At 41.4% G+C, this 13493-nt stretch overlaps 1 protein-coding gene across 1 annotated transcript in view; it reads left to right on the forward strand.

Moving 5' to 3' along the window:
- The window catches only part of RPE (ribulose-5-phosphate-3-epimerase), a 48708-nt gene that overhangs the window by 22258 nt on the left and 12957 nt on the right, over nucleotides 1-13493 (forward strand). Inside the window, exon 3 of the mRNA XM_033944258.1 lies at nucleotides 10376-10515. Within this exon, the coding sequence (XP_033800149.1) occupies nucleotides 10376-10515 (140 nt within the window). The remainder of the gene's footprint in view (nucleotides 1-10375; nucleotides 10516-13493) is intronic.

The following is a 13493-nucleotide window of genomic DNA, read 5'->3' on the forward strand; positions in this document are numbered from 1 at the left end:
ATCATTCCTATTGCACTGGAAAGAGAGATTAGGTTCTTACCTTGATAATATTTTTTCCAGTTGATAGGAATGGTGTGCTGAACCCCCAGCCCAATAATTTCTGATGCACCTGTTTATGGTTATGCTCATGGTCCTCTCCAAAGCTAAAACTTCTCTGCTATTCAGACTATGGGTTCAGAGTCAGTTTGTAAATAGAATCTAGAGAGAGAATTGATCTCCACTAATATTGAAGCTGTTGCTTTTACTTGATGTGTTTTAATGTTCAATAGCAATGTTTGTTCATTTATACATTACAGTTTCATTACCGACTGTTATAACGTTATATAAGCAGATCAGAACCTTGGTTTCGGGGAGTTCTCCATGACCCTCCTTCTCCTGTCTTTTACTTGCATGCTTTGGAATGAACTGAAGAAGGCAGCATACTCCTGGGAGATGGAGGAGGTTTCAAAAGCTATGATTGACACATTTCTATAGTATGCTTACAAGAATGGACAAAAGTACCCTAAGGTTAAACATACCATTCCTATCTACTGGAAAAGATATTATCAAGGCAAGAACCTAATCTTTGTTATGGGTAGGGAGAGCAGTCTAAAATTTAAAGGGTTTGCTAAGGGAGGGAGGGTGGGGATCAGGAAAGTGGGGGGAGACAGAATACAAAGCAAGCAAATTAAGCATCAGGGAATAAGTCTTCATGATTGATTTAATTTTTTAAATGAGGTCTCTAAGTGAATGTCTTGAAAGAACTCTTCAAGAAGTTATATGATGGAACTGCTGCTGTTCCTCAAATCTCATTGTATTTAATACTTTGTGAAAGCAATCCTAAAGGGGGGGAGGGGGGAATCCATAAAAACCTCTTTGGAAGCTAGTGAGAGCGTCTCAATCCATGCTCTCAATACCATGCGTCTCAATACCATGCTCTCAATAAGATGTCTTGGAAGGTTAAACAGAGGAAAAGGACCACATAGCTTTGCGCTTAATTGGCTATAGTTTTGCTGGCTCCTTAAACCCAGAAATTTAGTGACGGAGTTCAGACATGTCTCGGCATTGAATTTTCATTGATAATGCCAGTGGCAGTCAGCAAAACGCCAATAGCTGCCAGCTGTCCTTGGTAGTGATTGAGACCAATTCAGATAATTTAACTTTTTATGGGACACCTTTCTTCATGGGAGCATGGACGTTTTGACCTTAGACATTATTAGAGATGTTACTCGTGAAGGAGTTTTTAAAATTTGTTAGTAATTTTGACAACTAATCCAACGTGTTATGCTGCAGAGGTTGTGGACCAATGGGACCTGGTGCAAATGATTTGGCCTAGCGCAGAGCTGTCCTAGTCTGGTCCTTGAGATCTTCTGGCAGGCCAGGTTTTCAGGATATCCACAATGAATATGCATGAGAGAGAGATTTGCATACCAAGAAGGCAGTGCAGGAAAATCTCTCTCATGCATATTCATTGTGGATATCATGAAAACCTGGCTTGCCAGTAGATCTCGAAGACCGGACATGGGCAGCCCTGTCCTAGCATGTTGATTCTTTGAACAGAGTAAGACAGCTTGTGCTGTAACCAGTTTTCTTCTACTAGTAGAGCAGTGGTTCTCAACCCATTCCTCGGGACACAGCCAATCAAGATGTCAACAATGAATATTCATGAGAGGGATTTGAATAGGTGTGGCCAAGGAATTGAATTGGGAATCATGGCAGTAGAGCATGAAATAGATTTCCTCATGCTAAGCCATAGGTGTTTGTATTTGGACAAAAGACAAGGTAATAATCCTTTTGAGGTATTTTTACAAAAAGAAAACAAAAGAACGCGTTGAGGTTACATTTTTATAAGTTTTAAAGGTTTGCTTAGTATGGGGGCTAGGTAGGCATGTGTTTTCAAGCTGTCTTATAAAAGCACCTAAATAGCCTCATAAAACCTGTTGAAATTGTAGCTAAAATGGCAGTCACATATGAAATATATATATATAAGTATTTGCATAGGTTTTTATTTTATAACTTAGGGCTCCTTTTACTAAGGTGCGCTAGCATTTTTAGCGTGTGCTAAACAAAAAATACTAACGCAAGCTCTATGGAGGTGTTAGCGTTTAGTGCGCGTGCTAAAACCGCTAGCGCACACCTTAGTAAAAGCAACCCTTAGTCTGTACACACTTCATGGCTCTGCCAAACTGTCCCTAAACAAGCCTATCCTTGGGTTGCTTACACGTACATGCTGCCTTGTTACAGTTTGTATTTTACATTTAAATTTTGTGAGGCTTCTTATGCATGAAAAATGCTTTATTACTCATTTGTGTTTGCATAGTTGTGAGGATTGGCCTAAGGGTTAGTGAGAACCTGGGGGACTGGGTTCAATTCCCATTGCAGCTCTTTGTAACTCTGGGCAAGTCACTTAAGCCCCCATAGCCTCAGGTACAAAAGTCTCTAGATTGTGAGTCCTCTACGGATAGAGAAAGCAGCTGCTTATGAACATAAACCACTTTGATTATGCCACAGAAAGACGGAATATCAAATCTCTTTACCTAACAGCAGCAGAATTTGAGTTGCAATAGGTGAATCCTAAGAGTTGTTGTAAATTATATTTTCAATAAAACATCTGAATGGGGTGGGAGGAGTGGGTGGGCTGATATTTGCTTATCTCAATAGCCCAAGAATAAGTGGAGAGAGGCCAGGGATGCAGAAGTATTGAGGGTAACACTGGACACTATGAATGCCATTGGGAATTTCGTGTAATTGAGTGTACTCTCAACTCTTTCTAGAGTGCACTGATTTGATAGGGAAGAGCTAGAGCTATAGTTGGCTGATATTCAAAGCGATTTAAACAGGCTGGAGCCTTTCCTGCTCATTTCCAGCCACCTAAGTGAGGATATTCAGCGACACTCTTCAGTTAATATCCCAACAGACAACCCAGCTAAAAAGTGGGGAGGTACCCAAGGCTATGCATATGTCGACAGTATTCAGTGCCAGCATCCACATAGCTAAGCAGCTTAATTTAGGACAGCTCAAAAGTTGTCCTAAATTAGGCCACTTAGCGATGTGGGTGCTGGCACCTATAAAACTTTTTTTTTTTTTTCTTTAAACATGAGAGCCCAATCCTAAATCCCCCATGCCTCTTCTTTCCCTCTCCCCTTTACCCAGGCCATGGCAAGACCCCCCCCCCAACACACCCAGCCATCCTGTAGGTCTTCCTGGATGTACTGTACCTTCATTCCTGGTGGTTCAGAGAGATGGTTGGGGGCAAAAGCACTGCCCCCTCGTTCTGCCCCTTGTGGTACCTGTCCAAAATGACTATTGTGACCTATCCAAAATGATTGCTGTGACCTCTTACGGCAGCTCACAGTACTTTGTGTAGTACTGTATGCTGCCACGAGAGTTCATAGCAACCATTTTGAAGAGGTGACATAAGGGGCTGGAATGAGGGGGCTATGCTACTACCCCCAGCAACCCCTTTTGACCACTAGGGATACAGGTAGGCCCAGAGGGGCCTACCTGAACAACAGGGGAAGAGGGGCAAGAAGCCTTAGTGGAAGGGATTTTCTTGCCATGGCATGGGGGGAAGGGCAGGATGGGGCTCAGGGGCTCTTTTGTTAACAAAAAAGTTATGCAATATTTTAGCCAGGGCCACATAACTCTTATGTAAACCCTGGCTGAATTGTGGCTGGGCCTGCATAAGCTCCAACACCTTAAATTGGCTCCCAATATTCAGTGCTGGTGTCTGGACATGGCCCGGCACTAAATATTAGGGGCTGATTTAGCCAACAGTGATAAGTTTTAAAAAAACGCTAACCTTCGCTAAGGAGGATAGTGAATAACAAATTTCCAGCTTCCACAGACATGGGACCCAATTTCCAACCATATGAACTTTTTCTAAAGTTGAAATAGCTAACAACAAGAGTATATGTAGCCCAACAAGAGTGTTCGTCAAGAGTATATGTCACCCAACAAGAGTAGATTGAATTGATTTTAGCCACCAATGTAAATACAAATCGTGGTATACAAATTCAAATAATATGAAACCACAAAAGTTCACATTCTACAGTCTCTCGCTGTGAATTTTTTTTAGCAGATCAGAAGGTGGGTATATATGAATTCAACACTTTTTCTCACAGATCCTTTTGCTTAATATACAGTATGGACCGGATTCTACAAATGGTGCTGGTATCGATGACAGTCTAAAGATCATGCAGCAGTGCCGTTTGTAGAATCATGGCTACCTCAAAGATAGGTACTGGATATGTAGGCCTGGGTTTTCAAACTGATGTATCTTCTATTCATCTTTTAATTTTAAAATATAATTCTTTAGCATTCTTTAAAAGATGTATAGAAAATACATCATTTGAGATGAATACAAAAATCTTATATTTGAGGAAACTGCTAATGGGCATATACTGTATATTAAGCAAAAGGTCTTATGAGAAAATACCCCCCCCCACACACACACACTTTTTACTAAACCACAATTGTGGTTATTAGCACAGGGAACTGCACTCATAGGAACTCTTATGAGCATTGGGAGCAGCGTGGCTCCTTGCACTAAGAATCGCTATTGCGGTTTAGTAAAAAAAGGGGGGGGGGGGAGTGTAGGATGTCTTGAATTCATATATGGCTACTTTTTTGATGGTCTGCTAAAAATTTCACCGAACTTGCAGTATGTTAATACAAATTTAGAGCATCCGGAGGAGCAGAAAGGGGAGGTTTGTTTGTTACTTTACTGGACATTGAAGCTGTTAAGTCTTAACAGCCTTTTAGATAAATGGATTGTTTACTGGGGGGTTGATTTAGTGCCTCTTATGTTTGTGGCAGTTTGAGAAAATTGTTATGAATTTCATGTATTGGCTTAATTTCATATTCAATAAAATACTGTAAATCCTTTTAAATATCTTTTTTAAAAAATGAATGTTCAAGCAATCTATGCCTTAGACTCTTCTAGTAGTAGATAACACTTGAAGGCCTTATGTACAGATCAGGTCTGGCCATCTGCCTGTGACATCAGAGGCCAAACCATAGCAGCTACAAATTTAATCTCTGCAGGCTTTATGGAATGCGGTATATCATCACAAAGCAGTTTTCAAGCTGGTTAGTATTGAATCCACTGTGTGAATGAGTGACCTGGGCAGGCCAGATTTATGGTTCATAGTACAACAACAATTTATTATTTCTATAGTGCTAGCAGGTGCACGCAGTGCTGTACAAGAAGAGACTGTCCCTGCTCAGAAGAGCTTATAATCTAATTATGACAGGCACATTGAGAGGTCTAAAAGGTGGTAGGGGACTATTGAGGGAATGACAGACAGATATATTGGTTGGGTTAGTATTTAAATGCATCTTCAAATAAGTGGGCCTTCAGTCTGGCTTTGAATATTGCCAGAGATGGAGCCTGATGTAGTGAGCTAGGCAAGTTATTCCAAGCATGCGGCACAGCAAAGTAGAAGGGACATATGGCAGTTGGTGGTAGAGGAGAAGGGTGCTGACAGGAGGGACTTACTTGTCTAATGAGCGAAGTTTCTGGAGGGGAGTATAGGGAGTAACAAGAAAGGATAGATATTGAGGAGCTGCAGAGTGAGTACACTTGAATGTCAGTAAGAGGAGTTTGAATCGTATGCGGAGACGGACAATAGCCAATGGTGCTTGGCTCATGCAAAAGAATGGAGGAGACAGTAACAACATTACAGCAGCAGGAAGAGTGTAGCCCTATTGCTAGGATTACACAATAAAGCAGTGATCTCAAACTCAAACCCTTTGCAGGGCCACATTTTGGATTTGTAGGTACTTGGAGGGCCTCAGAAAAAAATAGTTAATGTCTTATTAAAGAAATGATAATTTTGCATGAGGTAAAACTATTATAGTTTATAAATCTTTTCTTTGTGCTAAGTCTTAATAATAATAATATTGTATTTTATAGCTAAAGAGACATATGACCAAGAAACTTTTATTTTACTTTTGTGATTACGATAAACATACCAAGGGCCTCAAAATAGTACCTAGCGGGCCGCAAGTTTGAGACCAGTGCAATAAAGTATCTTTAAAGGTGAGAAGCTAGTGTAGCTACAAGAATATTGGTTCCCAACATGCTTTTCTGCATCTTAAGCCAAGAAAGTGCTTAGGTGACTGGATGCTAGTTTTAGGGCTGCTAAGTATGGAATCTCGTTTCTGGCATAGACTGATCTGATTAGGGCTCAGGGTACTGCTAAGTGATTCAACTCATGTTTTAGAGTGAACCCTAGTGGGCAGTAGAAAGCTAAAGCAGGAGAGAAAACAAACTGCATTCTGCTCTCCAGTTTGCATTTCAAGAGTATCACAGGCATGCCTGTGCAACCATTATGGGCAAGTAATTTTGGCTAGAGTTCTCCAGCTGTTTCACAATTTAGGATCTGATAACCCTGTACTCTTTTTCTAGCATATGATAGTCAACTGCCTGGAAATATCTCTTAACATGAAATTAAAATCAGTCAATTACAAATTTGATCAGATATAATTTTTTGATCCAGACTTATTAGAAATGGAGAGACTTGATTTATGGAGTATATCCATTCTGGGGGGAAAAAAATTTGTCGTTGAACAGGCTATTTTCATTGATTTGAAGCAAGCCATCAATTACGATTACCGTAGATCAGTGGTCTCAAACTCAAACCCTTTGCGGGGCCATATTTTGGATTTGTAGGTACTTGGAGGGCTGCAGAAAAAAATAGTTAATGCCTTATTAAAGAAATGACAATTTTGCATGAGGTAAAACTCTTTATAGTTTTGGACACACACGACTTGATGAAACCCAGTCAACATGGATTCAGGAAAGGGAAATCGTGTTTGACGAATTTACTCCAATTCTTTGAGACCGTGAACGAGCAAATTGATAGTGGAAAGCCGGTGGACATAATATACTTGGATTTCCAGAAAGCGTTCGACAAAGTTCCACACGAAAGACTTCTCAGGAAACTACAAAGCCATGGCATAGAGGGAGATATACAAAGATGGATAGGCAAATGGCTGGAAAACCGAAAGCAGAGAGTGGGCATAAATGGGAAGTTCTCTGACTGGGAGAAAGTGACTAGTGGTGTACCCCAGGGTTCGGTACTTGGGCCGATCCTTTTTAATATTTATATCAATGACTTGGAAAACGGAACATCCAGTGAGATCATCAAGTTTGCAGACGACACAAAACTCTGCCGGGCAATCAGATCGCAGGAGGATAGTGAGGAACTCCAGAGCGATTTGTGTCGGTTAGAAAAATGGGCGGAGAAATGGCAAATGAGGTTCAACGTGGAGAAATGCAAGGTAATGCATTTAGGCAGTAAGAATAAGGAATACGAGTACAAAATGACAGGTGCAACTCTGGGAAAAAGTGAACAAGAAAGAGACCTGGGTGTACTGATAGATAGGACCCTGAAGCCGTCGGCACAATGCGCGGCAGCGGCAAAGAAGGCAAATAGAATGTTGGGCATGATAAAGAAAGGAATCTCGAGTAGATCGGAGAAAGTAATAATGCCGCTTTATAGGGCAATGGTCAGACCTCACTTGGAATACTGCGTCCAACATTGGTCTCCCTACCTAAAGAAGGATATAAAACTGCTGGAGAGGGTGCAGAGACGAGCAACTAAACTAGTGAAGGGTATGGAGAAACTGGTATATGAGGATCGACTTAAAACACTGGGATTGTTCTCCCTTGAGAAAAGGAGACTGCGGGGGGATATGATCGAGACCTTCAAAATACTGAAAGGAATCGACAAAATAGAGCAGAGAAGATTATTTACATTGTCCAATTTGACACGGACAAGAGGACATGAAATGAAGCTAAGGGGGGACAAGTTCAGGACTAATGTCAGGAAGTTCTGCTTCACACAGAGAGTGGTGGACATCTGGAATACTCTCCCAGGGGAGATTATTGCGGAATCGACAGTCCCAGGCTTCAAAAGCAAACTAGATGCATATCTCCTTGAGAAAGGCATATAAAGATATGGTGGCTATAAATAAACCAGGTGTATACCTGGCGGGGCCTCCGCGTGTGCGGATCGCCGGACTTGATGGACCGAAGGTCTGATCCGGAGATGGCGCTTCTTATGTTCTTATGTTCTTATAAAACTTTCCTTTAACAGTTAAAAGGAAAGATATATAAACTATAAAGAGTTTTACCTCATGCAAAATTGTCATTTCTTTAATAAGACATTAACTATTTTTTCTGCGGCCCTCCAAGTACTCTATTTTTTTCTGCAGCACTCACATTTAAAGTTCAATATCTTTTCTTTCTCAAAACTGGCACATTTCAATCACTAAATTGAAAATAAAATAATTTTCCTACCTTTGTTTGGTAATTTCATCAGTCACTGGTTGCACTTTATTCTTCTGACTGTGCATCCAATACTTCTTCCCTTCTTTCAGCCTCCTGTATGCTTCCTCTCCTCCAGACCTCATTCCCTCCCCCAACTTTTTCTTTCTTTTTTTCTCTGTCTGTCTTTCTCTGATTCCGTGCCCCATTTTTTGCTTTGTTTCTGGTTCCCTGTCCCCCCTCCTTCTTTCTTCCTTCCTCCGTGCCCTCCCCCATGCCACCGCCGCCGCGGAATAGGCTGCTGCTGCTGCCGCTATCGGGAACAGGCCATCTCCCTGCTTCTCTTCTGCATGGGGCCGACCAACTCTCGCTGCCCGATGTCAATTCTAACGTCGGAAAGGACGTTCCAGGCAGCCAGGCAGCGATTGGCTAGCCAGAACGTCCTCTCGACGTCAGAATTGATGTCGGGCCGCCAGAGTTGGTCGGCCCTGCAGCGAAGAGAACAGTGGACCGCCCCCCCCTTGGTACGCCACTGGAGCAGCAGCGTGGCTTCCGATGCAGGAGTGGATAACGCAAGGAGCCGCCAACCCGCGGCTTTGAGCGAACGAGCCGGCTGCTGCTCCAAAAGGAAGAGAATGATGGCCTCCAGATCGCGGGCCGCAAATAAAACCTGGAAAGCCACATGCGGGCCGCGTGTTTGAGACCGCTGCCGTAGATAGAATGAAGTGGATCGTTTACTTAGTGTTTTAGTGATTAATTAGTAAATTCATACTGGAATGATGTAATAGATGATAAGTAAGGTTCTTGGGAGTTTTGTGAGAAGAGAAGTGTGTTTCAAAGACACTGAAATTGTCTTGTTATATAAAAAACTAATAAAACATTAAAGAAACCGACTGGACCATGAGCTGAAATAAAGCTTGAGGCAAAGAGAAAAACCAATAATGTGATTTTAGCTATGTACTACTACTACTTTGCCATTAAAAACAAAAAAACACAAAACGGAACAAAATCTGTTTTAAAGCAAAAGGAAATTCTGGCATATATGTCTTTTACTGATTTAGTTCTGACTGTGACTTAGAACAGTGTTCTTCAACCTTTTGACACCTGTGGACCGGCGGAAATAAAATAATTATTTTGTAAACTGGCACCGGTCCACGGACCGGCAGTTGAAGAACCCTGGGCTAAGTCGTGGGCCAGATCCTGCCCATCTCCACCCCAGACCCTGCCCCCATAGTAGTACTATTGTAACACTATTTTTTCCATTCATTTTTCATATATACACACACAATATAATCTTATATTAACAACACATAATGGTTAACCACAAAATTAAACTACACAAAGCACACTGTATGCTTCTCAACATTCATTCCTACCAGAACACAGATAACCCCTATGCAAATACAGGACCACAAACTAAAAGTACTAATATATACAATCAAAACCCTAAGATGCAAGACTCTGCATGCAGTACAACCCCAGAGAAATAGAGACAAATGCATTTTTTCCTGAATAGTGCAAAATACAGACAGCGGATGAAAATTCTCAAAACTGACACAATTCAATCAGTAAATTCAAAACTAAAACCATTCCCCTTTCCTTTGTTGTCTCCCTCCATGCTATGCCTTAACTTCTGGCTGTTTTATGCCGCCCCCGGAGTTATCTTCGGGCCGGCTTCCTCTTCCTCACTGACGCAGTGCACAAAGATGTGGGAAGTGGCTCTTTGTACGTCCCGTGCCTCATCCGGAAGCATGTTGCGACGTCAGAGAGAAGGCTTCCGATTCAGGTGTAGGATGCGCATAGGAGCGGTAGGATGCGCATAGGAGCCACTGGCCGCATCTTTGTGCACTGCAGCAGTGAGGAAGAGGGAGCTGACCCGAAGATCGCACCGTGGACCGGCGACTGAAGAACGCTGTCTTGGGCCTGAGTACAGAAGTTTGGGATCTCTCTGGGGTGGCTTAGCTCACTAACATTTGCAGTGCTTAATTGGGCCTTCTTTTAGCTATGACATTTCACGTTTATATTTCAACTTTATTTGACGATACTGCAAATAATTAAAATAAGTAAGTGGTGTCTAAGGGCTTGTTGCTCCCTATTATGTCATAACCTGTTTTCTTTCAGACTTGCACATGATGGTTGCCAAGCCAGAACAGTGGGTGAAACCAATGGCTGTAGCTGGAGCCAGTCAGTATACTTTCCACTTGGAGGCCACAGAAAACCCAGGGGCACTGATTAAAGACATCCGGGAGAATGGAATGAAGGTAAGGGGTCAGGTTAATCTGGGAACAGTGCTCTGAAGAAAAGAGAATATCATAAAAAATATTTTAAAATGTCTGTGTCTGTTCCTGGAAGTAAGGAGGGGTGCTGAGGCTAAAGCTTTATTCTTTTTTTATTGTGTATTTGCAGTGATGCTTTTGTATTCTTATAAAAGTGTGCATATTGGACATCCTTTAAAACAGTATTCCTGTGGGTCAGTTATTCCGGTTGAAGAGATTATGTTCCTCAGATCAGGAGTTTAAAATTCAAGCCTCTGTAATGATAGACAGATTTAAACAATGGGGGTATCCTAAAAAATGTTTAAAGACAACCTATAGCCGTACTGCTAATGTACATCATGAGTGGTTAAATTGTAAGTCTCAACAAGAAGACAAAAAACTTCTAACATGCATTCTTCCTTATTCAGCAGAGACGTTACAATTGCGTACTATCATTTGGAAGCATTGGAATATTTTAAGATATCATCTTGAATTTGCTGATCTACCTCGTTTTGCAAATCTGGGGGGAATTAATAAAGAAATCTAAACCTGTGGGTTTTCAAACCAATAAAGATCGCGGCCACTACTCTTATGGCAAATGTGTTTATTGCCAGCATGTTTTTGCCACTACGTGTGTGCAGATACCTCATACTAATGAACAATATGAATTATATGACCACTCAGATTGTAATTCAGCGCAAGTTGTTTATGCCATTTTTTGCCCGTGTGGGTTGATATATATCGGGCAAACTCGCTGGGTGGTTAAGCTAAGAATAGCGGAACATCTTAGCAGCATAAGTAACAAGAAGGAAGAAGCCCCCTTGAAAAGCGTTATTGTGAAGCTGATTTGAAATTTGTGGTATTAAAACAGTCTCATGCAAAACATGGAGGCAATATATCACGGCAGCTGATAAATTGTGAGCAGTGATTTTATTTTTACTTGGGACACTGTATTCCGGAGGTGGTTAAATAAAGTGGTGGAATGGCCACTGGGGTGTTGATAAGAGCTGGCCCAAGTTTGAAGTATGTCACCTTATGCTGTGTCATTTAACTAGGAGCTGCAAGGAGCGAGGTTATGCTAGACTGAGAGCATTTTTTAATGGCTTTACCGCCATGGAGTCCTGATAGTGAAACTCATTCAATGTGAAGCATCGGGGAAACATGTACTGTGTTTAATAGACCATTGGGAGAACACGTACTATGTCGAGAAGGCTGTGAGATTGTGGACTATGGACATTGTAAATTTGTGAATTAATGAATGTTGCTGATTTTATATGGATTGCTATTTGCACATTTTCTGACTTTTTTTTGGGGGGGGACGGACATTAATGGGGAGCACTAAGCACTTTGGAATTGTAGTACTGGGAGTTCAGGACGTTTCAACTTTTTAAATGTCCTAACTTTACTTTACCAGTTCAAGATAAGTACCTTCTTTTTTAATCTTTATTTTTCTTGGTTCAAGAATAGTAAATATTTAGATTATTGGTATGTAGGGAGGTGTGCTATGATGTATTCAAATCAGAACTGGTAGAGTCCTGTTATCTTTCACCAAAAGTTTATCTTGGCTTTCAGTGAGCACAATTATTTATATTAATATAAATTCTCTTTAATTAGAAGTCTTATGAAAAGCTATTTAAAACATCTTTTTAAAAGAATGAGCTACCACAGAACTCCTTGCGCCACTTGTCGATTTAGTTGATGAATTTGGATTTTACTCTCTTTCAACTAAATAAGCATAAATAGCCCATCCTTTGGATCCGGCTTTGCCTTCTCGATGGCAAGGGGACTTCCCCCTAACTTGGGCCTCAGATGGCATCAAGTACTTGGGTGTCTGGATACCTTGTGATCTTTCTCACTTGTACTCGATTAACATTCAATCTTGACTGCGTTTTATGGAGCAAAAATTTGCAGTTTGGAAGGCTTGCCCTCTTACTTTACTGGGTAAAATTGCCTTATACAATATGTTCTTATTGCCCTATTGGCTTTATCTGTTTCAAACGCTGCCTGTAACTCTGGCTGCCTGTACACGTCAAGTTATAGTGCGCGCTCTTAATAGTTTTCTCTGGAATGGCAAGAAACCTCAGCAGGCCTATAGGGTTGTGGCTTCTCCTCGAGATATAGGGGGTTGGGTCTTCTCAATATTCAATGCTTTGCGATGGCTTGTCAACTCTGTCACATCAATGATTGGTATAGAGGTATCTCTAAATTCTCCTTTACATCAGCTGAGGTGGGTTTGCTTCGCCCACTTCATTTTAGTGCTTTTTTTCATGCTCCATTGAAATGCATTTGCCACCTCTTTCAGGACTACCCGGTATATTTGGCTATGAGAGCGGCTTGGCGGTGGTTCTGCCTGCTGATGAAATTTTGTCCTACCCTTACCCCTTTGTTGCCGATTTGGAATAATCCGGATTTTGAACCAGGGCGCACTTCTCGAGCGTTACAATGTTGGGCGGAGAAAGGAATTCACTATTTGCTTCATGTCCTTTCTGAGGATTCTTAAATCTTTCTCTACACTACAGATTGAATTTCGGATACCAGCGCCTGATTTTTGCGCATATTGGCAGTTGCGCCATTATGTGCGCTCCTTGCCTTCTTTCGTCTGGACCTTTGAGAAAATTAAGGACTTTACGGAAGCTCTTTGTTTAGCGGCACAGACAGACATCCCTTTGTGGTTTTATAATCATGGTTTGCAGGACTCACTCCCTGGCTTTAACTACTCGCTGCTTAGTCTGCGCTGGTCTACAGACTTAAGGATGGCAATTCAAGTGGAATTACTTTGTTATATTCACTTGATATTTCACCTACATCTTCCGATTCTTTTACTTGAAATTGGCTATAAAATGGCCATTCGCCTACATAGCTCACCATGTGGAGTACAATGCATGTCACTTCATCGGACTCTCTTTGTCTGAAGCGTAGAAATCACTCTGCTACTCTTGGTCATATGTTTTACTCCTGTACTGTTATACAGTGTTTTTGGAACA

Source organism: Geotrypetes seraphini, chromosome 5 (assembly GCF_902459505.1).
Source record: "Geotrypetes seraphini chromosome 5, aGeoSer1.1, whole genome shotgun sequence".
Lineage (NCBI taxonomy): Eukaryota > Metazoa > Chordata > Amphibia > Gymnophiona > Dermophiidae > Geotrypetes > Geotrypetes seraphini.